Here is an 18,335-nt window from a genome sequence, read left to right on the forward strand (position 1 = left end):
ACGAGGATTGAGCTGAGAATGGCATGATGACCATGGAGGCATAAAGCGCAGTTAGTTTGCATACAAATGGCATTTGGAAATGTGCAAGAGGATTGCGCAAAAATCAACGCGACATGCCAAACAGGACAAATAATGTGCATAAATTTATCCCCAGATGGGTGGACCACCAGCCAAGGATTGGACGTATAGATAGCACGGAGTGTTGGTCCACAGCAATAATAAAAAAGCAAACAAGTGCTGGCCAATATGTTGCACTGGATGTGGCAGTGGGTATCGGTATGGGATGGTGCTCCTGATGATGATTAGATTGCTGCATGCGAAACTGGACTCGACTGGACTGGAAGATTCTGGTTTGGGTAAGGAGACAGCCACATAATAACGCTTATGTCCTGGACATTAGCATGGCCAACGGACTGGGTGGCTGGACGATGAGGTTGCTGCCGTGTGGACCAACTGATTGGCATCGTTGTTACACTTCGTCTTCTCCGTCCATCTGAATTGATCAAAGTATCAAATATGCAGACACACTGGAATTTTTCGTAATATGGATGCCGGTGGAAAACGAGTCAAAGGGGAGTTCTCCGTACAGTTCTGACCTTATATACAGACTGTCTGCTTGTGCGTTGTATGTGAATGCATAGATCGTTGTGTTTTGCATTAATGGTGTTGGTTTCCTTTGAGATAAATAACTGGGATACAAATGGTTTTGAATTCGAAAGTTTCGGTTGGGTTGTGATGATTTGTATTCATTGATATGATGACATCATATTTAATTACCTGCATATCTTTCAGAATGTGGTTTTAATCAGCTGGGGTCATTAAAATGTAAATTCTTATTCACCTATATTTTTTATAGCAATTACCTATATTTCCCAAAGGAAAAAACCAATCTGTTCATTAAATAGGTGTGAATGAAATTGTATAACAATTGCAGTATAGAAGGAAATTAAAGCTATAAGCAATTGAATAAAATTAACCAAATATTTTCATAGTAGGGAACGACTTTAATACACATGCATATAATCGCTTTTACTCCGGATATCAATTTAACAATTAACGTAAATCGTTTTTGCTCACAGACGACGCAGTTACCATGGCTACCAATAGTTTATTGTTTAAAGGGATCAACACGACCACAAGCACAAACACACACGCACACACACAAGCGGTATAATTGCATTATATTTCACCATTTCCATGCAATTTTCCTTTTGGCTGCCATTGTCTGCTGTGGCGGGTGAATAGCGCCATCTGCTGGCCGGACTAACGAACACTCCGCAGGTTAAAGTGCTCGACAATCAAAGGACTCTTGCCCATTGTGATTCGTATTGCAATTCGAGCTACCAAACAAATTTGCAAATCATCAAATATAATTTCTAAACAAATTACTAACGAACTGCCGCAGCCCGAAAAGTTGTCAATGCAATGTACCATACAAATTGCCCACACAGTTGCACACAATGCACTTTAGGCCCATGTTGCACTGTGCGTTTGTGCATGTGTGCGTGTATCTGCTGAACATTTACAAATTATGCCATAAATGTATCCTCGCCGCACAACACATGCACACACAGGGACAAAGATGATTTGCCGCTGGCATTAAATTTCACAGAAGGATTTTCGGGGCGGAGCCGCATTGTGTGTTTACCACTGCAGTTGCATTCCCGTTCACTGATAGCCGTTTTCCCGCCCGCTCCTGACTCTGCTCCTAATTCTGCTCCTGATGCTGATTCTGATTCTGATTCCGAATCCGATTGGGATACGGATACTGTTCACCCAGCGCCGGCTAAATCATATGCAAATGCATGCGTATGACATTTGGGCTCGAAATTTTATTGTCCGCTCCGGTTGCTAAATTATTTAGAGCCTGATTCCTGTTGCCATGGCGATCCAGGACGAGTGGGGATGCACTGAGGAAAAATCACTGCTATTGACTTTGTTAAAGTAGCAATCTTTACCTTGGCCAATTATTACTGATTGGCTTTTAATTGGTTCTTTTTATTAAAAATCGTAGCAACATTTAGCATGCATAATCTAGAAATATCTGTTATTATGATTATAACATTTCAACTATATATATATTCCTGTAAACTGTTCATTACTAGGTAAGCCATTTATGTTTGCGTTTAAATGACAAGTGGAACTGACCTTTAATTTTCTGCAGTGCATAACGACAACATGCATTTTGGGCTGTGCCCAACACCACAGACAACCGCATAATTTATGCAAAATGCGTATGGGAATGCGTGTGTGTGCGTGGGCGTAACATTGTGAGTGTACGTGTGAGTGTCGCAAGTTTTAGTTGCTTTCTGGCATTGAAATTGAGCCGAGCTTTTTGGGCCTGTCTTTCAATTTGACATAAAACCTTTGCCGTATCCTTTTTGGGCTCACGCATGACACTTTATGCAAAGTGCTCATCCCTTCCCCTCCTCTGCTTCTTTCCCTCCTTTTCCGTTCTCCCTTTTTTGGGCGCATTTCACGCCCTTTTGCCGCCACACATCATAATAAACGTAAGAAAATGTATTTTCCCATATATGTATGTACATACGTGTATATATTGCCCTTGAAGAATATCTCCCGCAAATGAGCCTCGCAAATTTTCTTTTCCTTTTGCGCAGCTCTTTTATGAGCAGCCAACCGTGTGTAAAAAAAAAACAGAGAAAACCAAACAAAAGTTCATTAAATTTCGAATCCTTTGCTTAAAGAGGAATGCTGATGGGAATAACCAAAACGATGATTTAAATTTTAATGCATTTTTAAAATAAAGTTACAATTTGTCTATTACATACTAACATTTTTAACATCTTAGTAAACAATTTTTTACATGCAATATATTTTGTGCTTAAAGTGCCCTTCAGGACTCCAAAGTCCCACCATTCTAACAAGAATCGTTAGGGTACTGACGTGGAAAACCGGGACGTAAATTGTGAGGAACCCGCAACTCAGCTCGTTGGGCAGATAAGCAAACAGATTTATGACTGCATTTAGGGGTAAGCATTTGCAGTGAGCTCTCGTTTTCCTCTCAACTTTTGACTCTGGAGGCCTTTAAAAATGCATAAGACAACACTCAATTCGTACGCCGTCATTCGTAATTAAAACGAACCACTCACGTACTTTGGCCAGCCAGACAAACAGATCCAACGACTGTCAAAAGTCGCCTACAAATTGTCCCTCCGTCCATCCGTCCGTCCGTCTGAATCCTCAAATTGACAGCCAGCCGAATGGAGAGGGTTATACGTATGTGTATCTATATGGGGCGAAAGAGATGGCCAGGCCGGACATGGACACACAATAATTTAGTACGTAATAGACACGACCCTGCCGAGCCGGAGTCCCCTGTCCGTTGTCCGTTGTCCGGAGAACGTTGTCCGTAGTCCGTTGTCCGTAGTCGCACCAACAGACAGATGCTAGACAACTCCGGTTGCAGCCCTGAACTTGTTCATTAACACAAAACATAAGCCGCCAGACAGACATGTGAATGATGAAGCACGAGCGAGTCAGCTCACTGGAGTGGGAGACGGCCAAATGGACAGGGATACTCGTAGATATCATAAATAGTGGAATTAGAGCTGGCCGAAAAACATAAGCTATAAAGAAATTAGTCCTAAGGGGAACCAAATTCAGTATGTCTGACTCGAAAAATTTTACTAAACAAATGATTTCAGATAAAGAATAATATTATATCAAACTAAAATAATTATGTACATATGTAAAATAATTATGTGTTGATTACGATTGAAGAATTCAGGTCTACAGTCTACAGAAACTACATTTATTTTAGATAACAGAATGCAAGTACTACCTCAAGCTCATCCCTATCTGCCCACATATCATGCACTCGAACAAAAAATGGGCTTCGGTGTTCCAGCCTTCAGACCATAGTTCAAGTGCCATTAAAATCGAGTCTTGGCACTCGGGCATCTGCCAATGTGAAGGGAACCTAGGCGGGGAGTGGCAATGGAGAAGGAAAAGGAATGAGGGAGAAGTTTGTGCAACAAATTAGTAGCAAAGTTGGCTCGGACCCGTGACTCCCGCACCGACTTCTTGGCCGCCTCGCACTGGGCAAATATCCGACTGCGGAAATTGCAATGAGACACGTGATCATGGAGACTCGACTACATCCGCTTGCCAGACAAATAAATCTTCATTTTGACTTGAACTTTTGCTGCGGTCCGTCGGCCAAAACGAGAACTTGGTAGCAAATTAACAGCTGTTGCGTAGCTGTGGTTCCAAGCTACCGAGCTACCGAGTAGTCCTGAGTTTCTGAGTTCCTGCGGCTTCTCAGGTGATTTACGGCCGAGTTGAGACTCGGCTAACGGCGTCTGCATATTAATATGTGACTTGGCATTTTACTTTCTACGCCATGGAACTTGCAATCAAATCCGACTCCTGCACTTTCCCCCAGACGCATTCCTTTTCGCTTTATGCCCCGGCCCGACTTGCCCTCTGGTCTCAGCACGTTTTATTGTTGTGCCGGCCAATTTGTGACGAGTGAGTGCATATAATAAAGCAAATTATATTTCAGATTCAAATGCTATGCAGTCGAGCGGAAGGCGTCTCAAGAGCCGGGCCCGCAACGATAACGTGGCTGAGAGCACGGACTACGTATACGCCACGTTGTCTAGTTGGCCAACGTGACCATGGCCTCTGCGACTGCCGGTTGCGAAAAGTATGTTACAATTATTTTCATCAAAAAACATCAAGAGAATTCCCCGTCGCACACCACGCAAAATGTTAACTTGCATTTTGGACTTGAGGTATACAGCTAATTTTTAAGACAACAATGGTTATTGCTAACTTGGTTACAAAAATTCACACAAATATATTATAGTACTAAATATAGTAGGTAAAACTCTACACTAGCTTACACATTATTATGATAAACAAGCATAATCAAAGTAACAATAATGTAATAATTGGAGTTTAACCAGTTTAACCATAATCCCCAATGTAATATCAGCAGATTGGAACATCAATAAATCATACTTTGTGACTTTTTAAGTTTATTAACTAAATTGCCTAATGGATGTTAAACCGTTTGATTTCTTCTAATTGCTTTTAAATAAAAAACAACGTTGTTGTCTAAATTGAATTTAAATAGTGGTTGCAATCACAGGAAACAAAGGATAGTCTTCCGTAATAATTTAATTTAATCCTATTAGTTTAATTGGTCGCCTGGACATCATTTGTGTGCATTTTTTTGCCTTTGCTCCGGCAGTTGTTGTTTTTCTATGCGATGTACTACAGCACGAGGGGAAAAAGCAGAACAAAACCGAAGTGCACTTGAAATTGTTGATGGGCGAAGTGAGACTTGTGACTTGTGTGTGCGTCAGAATATCCTTTCATCAGGACTTTCCTGCCCAACGGTTGCATCCGCATGCTTAAAGTTTTGTTTCGGGTTTTTCATTTTTTTCTGCCTTCGTTGTCAACTTTTCCCTTTGTTTTGCATTTTAGTTTGCCCCCGCCCTTTGACCCCTCAGTGAACCACCTCAGTGCCCCCCGATAGCCCGCCCAATTCCCCAGAATTGGGAAAAGCATTTCGAAAATGCGGAGAAATGAAAACTTCTGGGCCCGGTCTGCAATGCTGACCGATGTCGACATCGTTGTTGGCCAGCCGCATGGCATAAAGAGCGACAGTCCGCAGGACATTTTATATTTAATTTACAGTGTGACCGCAGCTGGTTTCCGTCCATCTATCTGTCTCTGTTTCGCCAGCATCTCCCTCTCTCTCTGTCGCTTCGTCCTTATATGTGCATATACTCGTAGTACAATCCATTCGCTGTGCGAGTGCATTTAATAAAGTGCAGTGCGGCTATGAAAATGAGCGGGAAGGCCAGCCATCCGTTGGTTGATTTTCACTCTCTGGACTTGCCCGCATCATTGTTTCTGTTTGTCCTCGCCAAACGGTCAGAAATTAATTTCTAATTCCCATTATGGTGGTCCAGTTGGCCGAAATCTACCAAATACGCTATCCATTAAGTAAACACGTATATATTTGAACGAGAATTGCATTAAATAAAGTTCCAAATAGGCTTTCGGCCGTCCAAAGTGGGGATTAGCGAGTGGGCGGCTGACAGGGGATGCTGGACGGGAGGCGTGGCACAATCACAGTGGCCTACAGTTGCCACAACAACAACCGAAATAAGCCCAACAAATTCGAATGGGAATTAAAACGGAAAACTTAAAAGGGATGCAGCGCTGAAAGTACTTTCAATGCTCTTTAAAGGAGCATTTCTAAGGAGCAGAGTGTGGAATTTTCTGTAAAATATATTTCATAAATTTACCACAAACTGTAATCAAAAAACTTAAAACTAATAATTAAGTTTATACTATATACACATATGTATATTTTAGGGCATAAAATCGGCCATATCCAGTATGCGTGCACACAAAATACCATTCTCAATTATTTTTGCCCTGTATCCACTCGACAATTTCCTTTTTATTTTTTTGAGTTCCCGAACTTGTGGGGATTTTAGCAAGGGAAACGAGGAACATGGGCCGGCATGCTGAATTGATGCCGAGGATTGGATGAGCTGAAGCCGGCCAGGTCCATGTCCATGGCCATTCAGTGTGCAGTCGTCCACACTTTTATTGCTTTAATTGCGCACCGAAGCGCAACAAGAATCGACGCACATTCCTCTCGCATCCAGGACACACATGTTGCTAATGAAGTTTCTAACAACATTTCAACTCATGTCAGATCATAATCTGTTAATCTACGAGGCCCACCCCACGGCCCAGGATGTGGCACATGGCTGATGTGGCACAAAAGTAAACTGGAGCATGTTGAACCTGGCGACAACTGTACTCAAAACACTTCAATCTCGAGACACTCGAGTCCTTTTCGTTTTTTGAGCCGGGAGAGGGGATACAAGTAAATGATGATGGGCTTTTACTTTGTCATCGAAGGGCGGACGTCAGTGTCGGACTTATGGTCAAAAGGCCGAGTTCAGCAGTCCAAAAGTATTGCTATTGGAAGATGAAAAGCTAATGAAAGGGGAATGCTAGAACTCTAAATATATAGTCAGGTACCTTAGGTAAGGTAGAAAAAGCAACAACATCCTGTGGAACTTTATCTCTGCACAGACAGGACTACTTTAGGAAATGAGTATAGAGTAAACAGGAAGCATTTTGCACTTGCCTTTGCTAATGATTTTGAGTGCCTTGGGAGTAAGTTGACCTATGGTGATAACATAAATTTACCTTCACTTGGTACTAATTAATTAACTCTAAGTTAAAATGGCCTTCGTTTTGTTCCAATATTACAATTCACTAATTTGATCGATTGACTAAGCTGCCACCGAAACTTAGAGCATTGATAATATCCTTTGGCAAATACAAACACAAATAAAGGCTGGCAAATACAAGCACTAGCACACCCTCACACACAGACACACATACGCACACACGCACACACACACACACACATCTGCAATTTGAGCAACATGTCAAAGTAAACAAACACTGTCAATGGCAAAACTACTCGAGGGGGTGGGCAAATTAAGGGGGTGGTGCTGGCGCATTTGTATGTGTTATGCTTACGCCTCGATTGTGCTGGAAAATCAACAAGCCCATCGATGGACTATTCATTGACGTCTAAGCGCCGAATGGGTGTGTATTTTAATTAAACCTGTTTTTCGAAGGCATTTATCAGATGCAGACAGGATGTGCACCTCAACGCACCACACCCACCGACCCTCCACTATCAGGTGCTACAAACAAAAACTAGAAAACGCTAGCGTGGAAAAAGCACGGCAACAAATGGAGATCACATTGGAAAGTATTGTATAGATCTGTGTCTCAGAAATGAATCTTATCAATAAAACTCAACTAAAAATAGTTGGAAATTTTATTTAAGGAATTCTAGCTGGTACAAATACAAATATCTTTCCATTAATATTTTTAGAGTTTTTATCGAAGTACACCAGGCGTTTTTCTAAGTACATAGAAAAGCCATTCCAGCTAGAACCCAACATGTTTCACTGTTAATGGACTTTCGATATTTGCAGGAAGTTATGGCAGTCTGATTTATGTCCATGCCTTTTACCTTTGGCTGGCGTCCACCGGTGAAGTCGTTTAATTATTGAACAAGAGGGGCTAACCGAGCCAATGGTTGGCTGGCAATCAAATTTTGGAATGGCCGGGCATAAAAATTGTAAGCAGATTTCCATTGGCATGCTGCCATTGCCATTACTTACTAACATCAAATAAAACTCCAGTTTACAGCCCGGCACATAAAGTTCAGCAATTGAGGGAAAGTGGAGAAAACACAGAAATCAAAGTAAGCACCTAAGCGGCTTATGCAAAAGACAATCGAACCCCACCCATCCTCACTTCTAGATCTTTTCTGCGCATTTTATTCCTATTTTACAATGCCAATAGGCAAAAAGTGTTAAACAAAATTTGCGTCTGGCGTTTATTGAGTGGAACGAACGCCTCAGTTCGAGCTGAATGGAAAATGTAAAAATCTAACCAGGCACTCGCAGGGTAAAAGCAAAAGTTTAAATTACTTTCTAGTGAAACTTTGATCCGCAACAAAAAAAATAGGCTAAAAGCAGATTGCCAGCGAGATTAATGCTTAAAGCGTAAAGGGTAAAATGCTGAATTGTTAAATAACTAATGCACGGCCAATGAACTTGCTAGCAAAAGTTTTAGCAATTTATCTGCATGCCCCTTTTTCCCCTGCTTTAGTTTCCCTGAAAATATTTTATGTTAAATACAGGATATGAATTCCGAAAAATACTTTTATTAAGTACAATTATTTGGAAAATCCATGATATATAATCTAAGTCTTTGTGAAGAATAACAATAAGTTCTTAATTAAATAAGTGAAGTTTTAAAGCAAAATAGTTTATTCAAATATTTGCATTCGAAATAAAAAACTATCGATTTAAAGTGAAGTTGGTAAATCATTTCTCTTTTCATAAATATATAATAATACAAAAAATATGTTAAGATGTTTACAAGTAATAAAAGTTGTATTCAAAATGTCGTAAATAATTAAATGATTTCCTGATTCTTTTTCTTAGAAATTTCGAATAGAAGCAAACCTCCCAGGTCAGCAAGAAAAGTGACATTTTAAATTTATCATAATCGTACAATTCATGTTTTATTCAAACTATAGTCAATACTAAAAACTAATATTTGCGGTTTACTTTAATTATAAGTGGGAGCCCGGTCGATGGACGCTGCCTCCAGAATAACCTTCATTATCTTGTCCTTGGCAAACTCGGAGGCATCGGCGTTCAACTGCCGTAGTCGGTCGGCCACAAAGTCCCCGAAGATCTGGGAGCTGTCCTTCTGGGTGCGCAGTGCATTGGCCACCGCCTTGTTGACCATGTCCTCGTCCATGATGCTGATGGTGGACATCTCGCCCTCGCCTTCTACCTCGTCCTCCAGCCTCTGCTCACCGCCGCCGGTCAGGGAGCACGAGGAGAACATGACCTGCTCGGGCTCGTAAAGGGCCAGGTTCTCGATGATTTGCTCGTAGTCGACGGACTGATCCGAGGCACTGATTTTCTCCTTCTTCACCGTGGGAGTTTTCGGCTGTGCCTTCACCTTGACCTTGTAGGGTGTGGCGCTGGAGCTGCTGGCGGATGACCTGTTTAACTGGCTGCCGTCCGAGGGTTTCTGGAAGGGTGGTGGTGGTGCATCCAAATTAGGCGGGATTTCTCACAAGCTGTGTACACTTACGAGATGCGGTTTAAGGTCCAAGTGCTTCATATGCTTCTTGGTCGCCGCATGGGCACGCAGATCGCTGATTTTGGTGTTTACGCAGCATTTGCAGAAGCGGCAGTGCGCCCGGTAGGAGTCGTCCGGATCCCGTCGCAGCCACGCACGAAACTCCTCCATTTGCAGCCACACATCGCGCAGTTTCTGCTTGTAAATTTTCATAATGCGACTGGTAAAATGACAGAAAACGCAATGGAAATTAATTAAAACACGACGTACAGCAACAATGTAAATGCAATAGTGATGACAATAACAATGCGAGTAAAGACGCCTGCCGCCAGTGTTGCCAGTTTGCTGGCAGAAAAAAAGCTGTTTCTAGCTGTACAGAAAATAAAGCTGCCTTTCGCAAGGCGAAGAAAGCTTTAAAAAAGCTAAAACGTCACAGTGCGCCTGTGTGCTTTTCGTGCGGCATAATCATGCCCGTGTATTGGTTTATTTATTATCTTTGATGTGAAAAGTCGTTTAATAAATTAAATATTGTTATATTTTTGTTCGGTTTTATTTTAGCAATATACTATTAATAATATTATGGTAAGCCGCATTTTCAGCACAATTTATATTAAATGTACATTTATTTAAGGGCTTGAAAGAAGCCAGATTTTACCGAAAATTAGCTGATCTGGCCACATTGTCATCTCTAAATATCGCTAGAGCTGTAACGCGATGAATACTTACTATCGTGTGCAATCACTCACTGATCGTGACATGTCGATAGCACAAGAAGAAGCACAAGAAATGCTTATCGATAACCCGCGATCAAATTCTGCTTTTGAATAATTTAAATTAAATGGTATTTCAAATTTTAAAAAAGATCTTGAAATATTATGGTATGGTATTTTACTTAATTGAGAAACCCGATAGCAAGATCATTATTTAATAGATACTACTACGATTTAAGAATACAAGCCATAGCTTTTTTTTTGTTAGATATTACATTCTTTCAATTCCAACCAAATATTGTGGGTCTTTTTATTTAGTTAGTAGGAACTCACCCGCCATACGATGTCCTTTGTAGTGGGGCTTCCGGGCATTGGCAAAGGACTGCCGAGCTGGCAGACAAACAAAACTCAACCGCAGACAACCCACTCAATTGGAGTTGGCCCTTTAAAAGTTCATTCGTTTGTAAATAATTTTTAGCCGGCGGCTAAATCGATACTTCGCTTAAGATTTTTGCATATATAGCAGCCATGGCAGGGCTCTGAAAATGTTGTCAAGCTGCGCAAAACTTTCAACGGCAGGCGACGAGCAAAGTTATATGAGCAGCGTATGCCGATAATGCATAAGAGAAAAGTCGGAGGGCGAACGGAGACATGGCGCAAGAGAAATGGGAAAGCATGGGATGGAGGGAAGGGGTGATGAAGAAGGAGAAGGAGAAATGAAAGCATAAGCCAACTGGGGAAGTTTTACTATTAAAGTTTTTCATCAGCGCCTATTTGTCGAGCTCTCGAAACTTGGCCCTAAACCCCTTTTTTGGTGCTGGGGCGAAGGGCAAATATTTGTCAGGCAATTAAATGTTTACTGTTTTTATTATATGTTTTTGTTTGCCCAACCCTTCTCCACATTTTTATTGTGACAAAGGAGCGGAATGAAGGGGTTTTTGTCGGCTATTCCGGCTTAAATTAATCACACGCCTCGTTGCCGCAGTGCAAACAATCCAGCAAAGGCAAAAGCGAACAGACTAACCGCAGTACAGCTTAGTGTGCACCTTGCAGTCATGGCGGTGAAAATTCTGGTTTCGAGGGTGTGGGATTGTAATAAACATAATAGAGTTGAAAACGTGAGGCACTCTTTAAGAATACAGCCAGCCGAGACCTTAAGTCCCTTTGGTTCCACAGCGAAGTCGAGATGAACAAAGATAAAAACCTTCCACAGATCATTGCAGACCAACTTCTCACCTACCTAGCCATAATTATTTCGTATCAATTAATATACCACAACCATCGTCATCCACTCACTGGCAATGGGATTTGCTGGCCAGCATTTGAAGCGATTCATTGAAGCGGATCAGCATACTGTAGCCACTCGTGGCAGCTCAAGCACCACCCAGTCTCGATTTGCCGGTATGTGCCGGTATGTGCATACAAATTAATTAACAACACTCGTTGGGGCCATAGTAAATTAATAATTTAGCCAGACATTACGCATACGACGCATCGGCTGAGTGGCAGTAAAAAGCTGTCCAAAAACGCGTCGGAGATGGGCAGAGAGTCATTTTAATTACCACATAACAAGGCAGCGAGCCACAAATGGCAACTGGGAAATGAGAAATGCGAAATGCCGGGCCTTTGGAGTGGGTGAGTGGAAAATGGAGAAGGGAGAAGGGAAAGCATGAAAGCATGTCACGCTAAATGGGAAATGTTGCGAATACGACCTGAGGGCACAAGTGCCTGCAAGTCTGCGTGAGTGTGTGTGCGTTTTATGACATTGCCAATTTACGAAATTTCATAAATATAAATTGGTTTTAAATGTTAAAATAAAACAATTAAAACTGCCGCTGGTAAGCAGCAAAGTGAGTGCCCCATCTCCGCCGAGATGTGTTCATGGGTAATATTCACGAATTTAGCAAACATTCGAGGAGCCCTGAATAATTTAGTCGAAATTATGATTGCATTTCCCGCGAGAGGAAGTGAGTGCAAATCGGAAATTAGCCCTACTCACACTATACACGTGCACATTGAACTTTGAGCCAAATCACAGCCGGTAAAATGGCTCAATTCAATCGACGCAAACAACAACTTTATTTTAGCCATCAACCTATTTTTTTGCTGTGCGTAAACAGCTGAAAAACGCTGGAAATTGTTTATGGTTGTTACTGTTCCCGAACATTTCATCGGTTGTCGATAAAAGCCATGACATATGAGCGGAATTCGTTGGCAATTTTCGTTTTCAGTGCCCCCATAAATTTCGCACTAATAAAACTGCGCAAGAGTGTGCTACAAAAAGCAATTGGAGAGGCATCAAATCCGAGTGCAATAAATACAACCTGAACAATATGCTGTGCTTTTCTATAAGTCGGCAATCAATGTGGAGTGCTCCGAGCTCAGAGCTCAGATGAAATCTTTGACTTTAAGTCGGAGCTATTAAATGGCGGAGCATGGCCAACAAATCGATATTTAATGACAGAGCTTAGTCACACCCGCCCACCCAAGAACACGCCCCCAGACTAACACTCACACACCCAAACAAAGCGAGCACATACATCATTGTCAATGTCAAAGTGTCAAAGCAAACTTTGCAGTGCACAAAGCCAACGGCGCATTGTTATTACACTGAAAGAAACTAAGCTTAGCCAGTAAATGAAGTTCAATGCCTATTGTGTTAAATTCTGCTCCTTAGCAATGCAAACAAATACTGTAATATTTTATAGAATAGTCAAGTATAAAGCATCTTCCACCTCAAACACGAGTTATTTCTCAGTGGCCTGCTGCATTCTCAATCCTCAGTGCTCGGAATCATATCATCGGCCGACCCAAGTCAAGTGCAATAAACCCTCGAATCGGCTTGGGAGTTTTGCATTCGGCCACGCCCACATAATGCCAACGCCCTCCCTGCCCGCAGTTATGATGTTGCAGTAAGCAGCAAGTAAACTGCAATTTGCGCACAAAAACTTTGCTTGCGACAAACTTTCCGCCCCATATGTCCCTCTCTCTCGCTCCCTGTGCTGCCCGCTCGCTCGCTCGCATTGTTCCTATCTCTTTCACTCCGCTTAGCAAACGGGCCACAATTTGAACTGACAAAGTCCGGCGATAAAAAAAAGTGCTTAAGTACTTTAGTTGCGCTCCGAATGCATCGCACAAAAGTTTATTAAACAAACAGGTAACAATAAAAGTGAATGGCGGGGAAAGGGGGGCGATAAGAAAACAAGGATGATTTACTCCTTCTGCGTTTCTTTTTAACAGATGTTTCAATGAATTACAAATTTATAGTCGCCGACGTTGCGAGGGTCAACGAGGTTTTTAAATAACTGACGCGGAAAAGAAATGGTCGAGCAAAAATATACATTTAGATAACAGTTTGAGAGTCACAGTGATTTAAACCATTTAGTTCAGCTGAATTTAAGTATGATTTAAATTATTTTTGGCTTAAAAAACATGGGAATCCATGCAAATGTTTGAAATCATAGACTGGTAACCATTTAAAGAAAATATTTATAAATTGGAAACACCATTAAATTGTGTGTTATCTTTCTGTTTGTATAATTAAAGATCTTCTTCGAATTGTTTCCGACAAAATAAGTTTCTTTCTTGAAGTAAGTTGAAGTAAGAAAAAGCCAAAATAATTGGGTGTCGAATTGACGAGTCGCTTGTTTAGTGATAAGCCCCTCGCCCACTCACCATTAACAATGTACAGTCATCACCGCTCTCCTGTCGTCCTGTCGTTCTTAGCACCCTTGCCACCCCTACGCCCTCCTTGCGCCACGCCCACAGCGCCATCCCCGCCCACCAATTGGTTGTACGCCGTTCGCATAATCAATTATGCGTCTGCAGTGCGTCCAAAGTTCCCTCTAAACTTGGCAATTTATTTGCACCGGAAACTCAACATAAATCAAACTAATTTCTCCTGGGATTTTTCAGCACAACTTCCAACGTGTCTCCCACTCGCCGTCTCTGTCCCGCTCGCACTGCTGCCGCTCTGGTCACGTGTCTCGCCGCGTGGGAGGGAGCGGGACGGAAGATGGGCGGCTGTGGCAAATTGAATTTGTCGCGGTGTATCGCATAATTTGGGGAGTATTGTGCGTCTAATTGGCCGCCCGAAGGATTCGTAAAAGTGAAAGCCCCAAGACATGCGGAAATTCGAAGGATCTCCTGATTAGACAGGCTGTGTTCTAAATTATCAACGGCATTGCACGGGTAATGTGGTGAATGCAAATTGCGAGGGACATTCCTATTCAGCTGGACGGCATTGTATTCTTGGCTCAGATAGTCCATTACATCACTCAGCTGCGCATTTTGGTTGTCGTTGGCGGAAGGAATGGTTCTAAGACCTCAAAGGAGAAAAGGATGAGGAGAGGAGGTCAGTTTCACTTTTTCAAATATTTTTAGATTTTTCTTTAAGCCTGAAAACTTATTAAGTATATTCGCTGTAGTGATCTAAAGAAAATGACATGAATAAAAACTTTTCCCATGTTTAGTGAGTTCGTTTAGCCAATTGTATTTACAATTTTCTGAGTAACCAAGTAGTCAACCTCCTTTTTACAGAAACTTAAAAAATACTCAAAATTGTATGTGTTCCAAAACGGAAATGGTAACCATTAATAATGCAGTCCATGGCGATAAATTGCCAATGGAACCGCAGCTGAAAGAGCTCAGCTTTCGGGACTTCAAGTACAACAAACGGATGCCAAGGATTTTCAAGGACTTTCGACTGCCCAAGCAAAGAAGCATCGTGCATGTAATGAAGGACTTTTGGCTGCAGAAGAAGCATCCCGACTTCCTGGTGCGGATCGGGCAGCAGAGTTTCCCCTGCGACCGGCTGGTCCTAATGGTCTACATAGATCAGGTTAGGCGTAATAAGGACCAGTTGGAGCTACAATTGCCAGTGGAATTTGTTAGGCCGGAAGTCTTTGAGGTGCTACACCGCTGGATGACTGATCAGGAGCCGCTGCTGAAGCGTACGGGAATTGTTAATCTGCTGATAGCTGCGGATTACCTCAACATCAAGCAACTATCGTCCCAGATCTGGGCATGTTTGGACCCGATCTCGGGTATCGACGAGCATCAGGCCATCCAGGTGGCCATGGATGCACTGCCCCTTCGGGAGCTGAGTCACTTGCATTACTTGATGCTGCAGCGCATCCACTACTACTTCCTGATTTTTGCGTCCTCGGTCGAGTTCCTTGCCTTGCCCATCGGCAGTGTGAGTGCCCTGCTCTCCTCGAATGACATAAGAATTAACAGTGAGGCGGAGGTTCTCTACGCCGCCATCCGCTGGCTGAATCACGAGTGGCCCACCCGCAAGAGTTTCGCGTTGGAGCTAATGGAAAAGGTGCGACTTTCCAGGCTGCCCAGTGAACTGCTCCGGGTGCTGGAGTCGCCGGTGGGGGACTCGCGTGTGGACCGCATCATCCAGTTGCCGATGGTGAAAGCGCTCGTAGAGAAGGGCAAGTGAGTACACTGGGAGAAAGAGTGCATTCATTAAGCAACTACAAATCATTTGCATTGAAATGCACTTGGCTGTGTGTCTACATATGTACATCTCCCTCCAATTAACTGTCGCACATCCTCATTAGCTTCGACCAACTAGCGACGGACATGGACGACGGGACGAGTTGGTATCGAGAGATTTATGAGATCTTCGACGTGACACTGGTGCCACCACGTCGATTCATCTGTCACGATTTGGCGCCGTACCACGAACCGAAGCCAGAGTCACCTGACCAGGTGTTCGAGTACAAGGACTTCCTCGGCTACCTGGGCCTCCTGCAGACCCTGCCTTTGGACACCTTGCAGCTCCTCGAAACGCCCCTCTGATGGTGCAAATGGCATCGATTCCTCGACGGATACATCGTCCTCCTGCTCCTCCTCTGCCCGACGACCTTGATGATGATGATGATGATGTGGTGGCTGTGCAAGATGACGGCGATCGTGCTGCGTGGCAGTAACAGCAAATTTGCATTACCTGGGCAGGTGTGTTCCTTGCTCCACTTCCCCAAATGAGCCTAATGCCAATCGCGCTTAAACGAGGGCTGATTGAACAGTTTGTAGGAGCTCTTGTGTTTGACAAACAAGCAAATATTGTTCCACATTTTTATACTTTTAATAAAATGACTTGATTTATATTTGCTTTTATTGTTCTACAAGGAAATACAGTAATATATGTAATGAACTGATATAGATTCACCCCTCGCATTATATTCTAGTTTTGTATGTAAGAGTGGCACAGAATCTTACGACAAAGGGGTTCGTATCATTAATACGCGTTTTACTAAATGCTATACCAGCTTTAGGCTTAAGCAGCCTTTAAGCTCCCGAGTCCAAAAACCTCCGTGAGTCCACAGCCCCGATTTCCAACCGTATTACACTTACCCGGTGATTTTCGAAACAATTTCCTCATCAGCGGTAGCTGTGAACCACATTTCCAGCACCGTCGTCGTCATCCTGGCCACATCACCTTGTTTCAGTTTCGAATGCTCGCGGCGCTGCTCCCGAGCTTTGAACATACACTTTCCACCTTCCATTTGCCACCCCCTCGAATTTTCCGCCCACTGTGGCGCACACCTGGCGTCGCTGGGAAATTGAAAATGTTTGTTGCTGCGGCAAGAGTCTGCAAAGTTGGCAAATCGAGATTGCAGTTTGCTGTGACGCTGCTGTTTACGAGGAAACTGTTCCCGGCTGCCTTTCGGCTAATAACTGCAAGCAGCAGCGGCGTAGAAGAAACATTTGCATAATTAACAATGTCGCCGGGAATAAAACGCCTAGCCATCCGCTTTAAATAAAATTCCGAAAAAAAGGGAAAACGGTTTTCTAATATGCGCAACACTTTGAGGTTGGGGGGAAAGCAAATGTGAGCTCATGTGTGCAACCTGTTATTAAAATCATAAATCTGCATTAGACGCGACTGGGAGGGCAAACCAAACGGCTTTATCAGCTAGGCAACGCATTTTTCATACTTTTTGTGCCATACATAAATTTATTTTAGGCCCTCGTTCGTCTCTTTTTTAATAAACTCTCGCTGACGCTTCGCGCAGGGCTTATGTATATCCTGCAAGGCGTCCTTTAATTCATTTTCCATGCACACTCTCGCACTCGCACACACACAGACTAAAAAAACAGCGGAAAATGATTAAAAACCACTTTAATATATCTTCTTTGTCACTCCAGCAAGCCGCAAAGGAGAATAGGATGTGAGATGAGGAGCTTACAAGAATCCCTCGCTGACTGAAAGTGGGTGCTTTAAATTGTAGTCGGTTCCCGACTATCTGATACCCGTTAGTGAGGGGTGCAGGGTGCGGGGTCCGGGGTCTGCGGTGCGGGGTATGGGTGCGGGGTTTTTGGCTCTCGACGTTCATACGGACGGACAGACGGACGGACAGACGGACGGACAGACGAACATGGACAGATCAACTCGGCTATTGATCCTGATCAAGAACATATATACTTTATATGGTCGGAAACGCTTCCTTCTGCCTGTTTCATACTTTTTAACAAATCTAGTTTACCCTTTTACTCTACGAGTACGCGTATAAAAACAAACTTTATAGCAACCTGAAAATGATGAAATTAGTTATGCGGAAAGTTTTGATACAGAAACAGATTTAGCATTATCTGGTTTACCAGATCCATACAAACCAAGTGCCTGTATGCATGGAAATATATTGTATATTGAAATATTAAAATGCGAAAGGTCAATATGAATAGCCGGCATAATTAGCCAAACATGAGAAGCCTCATTAAGGTATCAGTGAAATTTGTTGATGGGGAATGGCACTTCCTGTGCTGTAACTATCGATTTTTGAGCTCCTTATTTTCCCGAAAATAAAACAGGACTAGCAAAGGATGAAAGAGACAGAAAAAAAAGTTCAAAATTACAACGCATAGTTGCGGTCAATTGTTAGTGCAAAATACCCCAAACAATTAGAAACCACAATTGCTGTTCTGGCC

General features: G+C 42.7%; 2 protein-coding genes across 2 annotated transcripts; one reads left to right on the forward strand and one right to left on the reverse strand.

Moving 5' to 3' along the window:
- Positions 1 to 9,084: 9,084 nt before the first annotated feature.
- LOC122614091 lies at positions 9,085 to 9,993 on the reverse strand. The gene is made up of 2 exons (XM_043788565.1): positions 9,697 to 9,993; positions 9,085 to 9,633 (listed from the first exon to the last, which is right to left on the reverse strand). The coding sequence occupies exons 1-2, from the start codon at positions 9,895 to 9,897 to the stop codon at positions 9,160 to 9,162; spliced, it is 675 nt and encodes a 224-aa protein (XP_043644500.1). The 5' UTR covers positions 9,898 to 9,993; the 3' UTR covers positions 9,085 to 9,159.
- A 4,909-nt stretch (positions 9,994 to 14,902) lies between these two features.
- On the forward strand, positions 14,903 to 16,513 carry LOC122614115 (kelch-like protein 18). Its single transcript, XM_043788603.1, has 2 exons — positions 14,903 to 15,839; positions 15,965 to 16,513. Exons 1-2 carry the CDS (start codon positions 14,959 to 14,961, stop codon positions 16,203 to 16,205), a joined length of 1,122 nt encoding a protein of 373 aa, XP_043644538.1. The 5' UTR covers positions 14,903 to 14,958; the 3' UTR covers positions 16,206 to 16,513.
- The last annotated feature ends 1,822 nt before the right edge of the window (positions 16,514 to 18,335 follow it).

Source organism: Drosophila teissieri, chromosome 2R (genome assembly GCF_016746235.2).
Source record: "Drosophila teissieri strain GT53w chromosome 2R, Prin_Dtei_1.1, whole genome shotgun sequence".
NCBI lineage: Eukaryota > Metazoa > Arthropoda > Insecta > Diptera > Drosophilidae > Drosophila > Drosophila teissieri.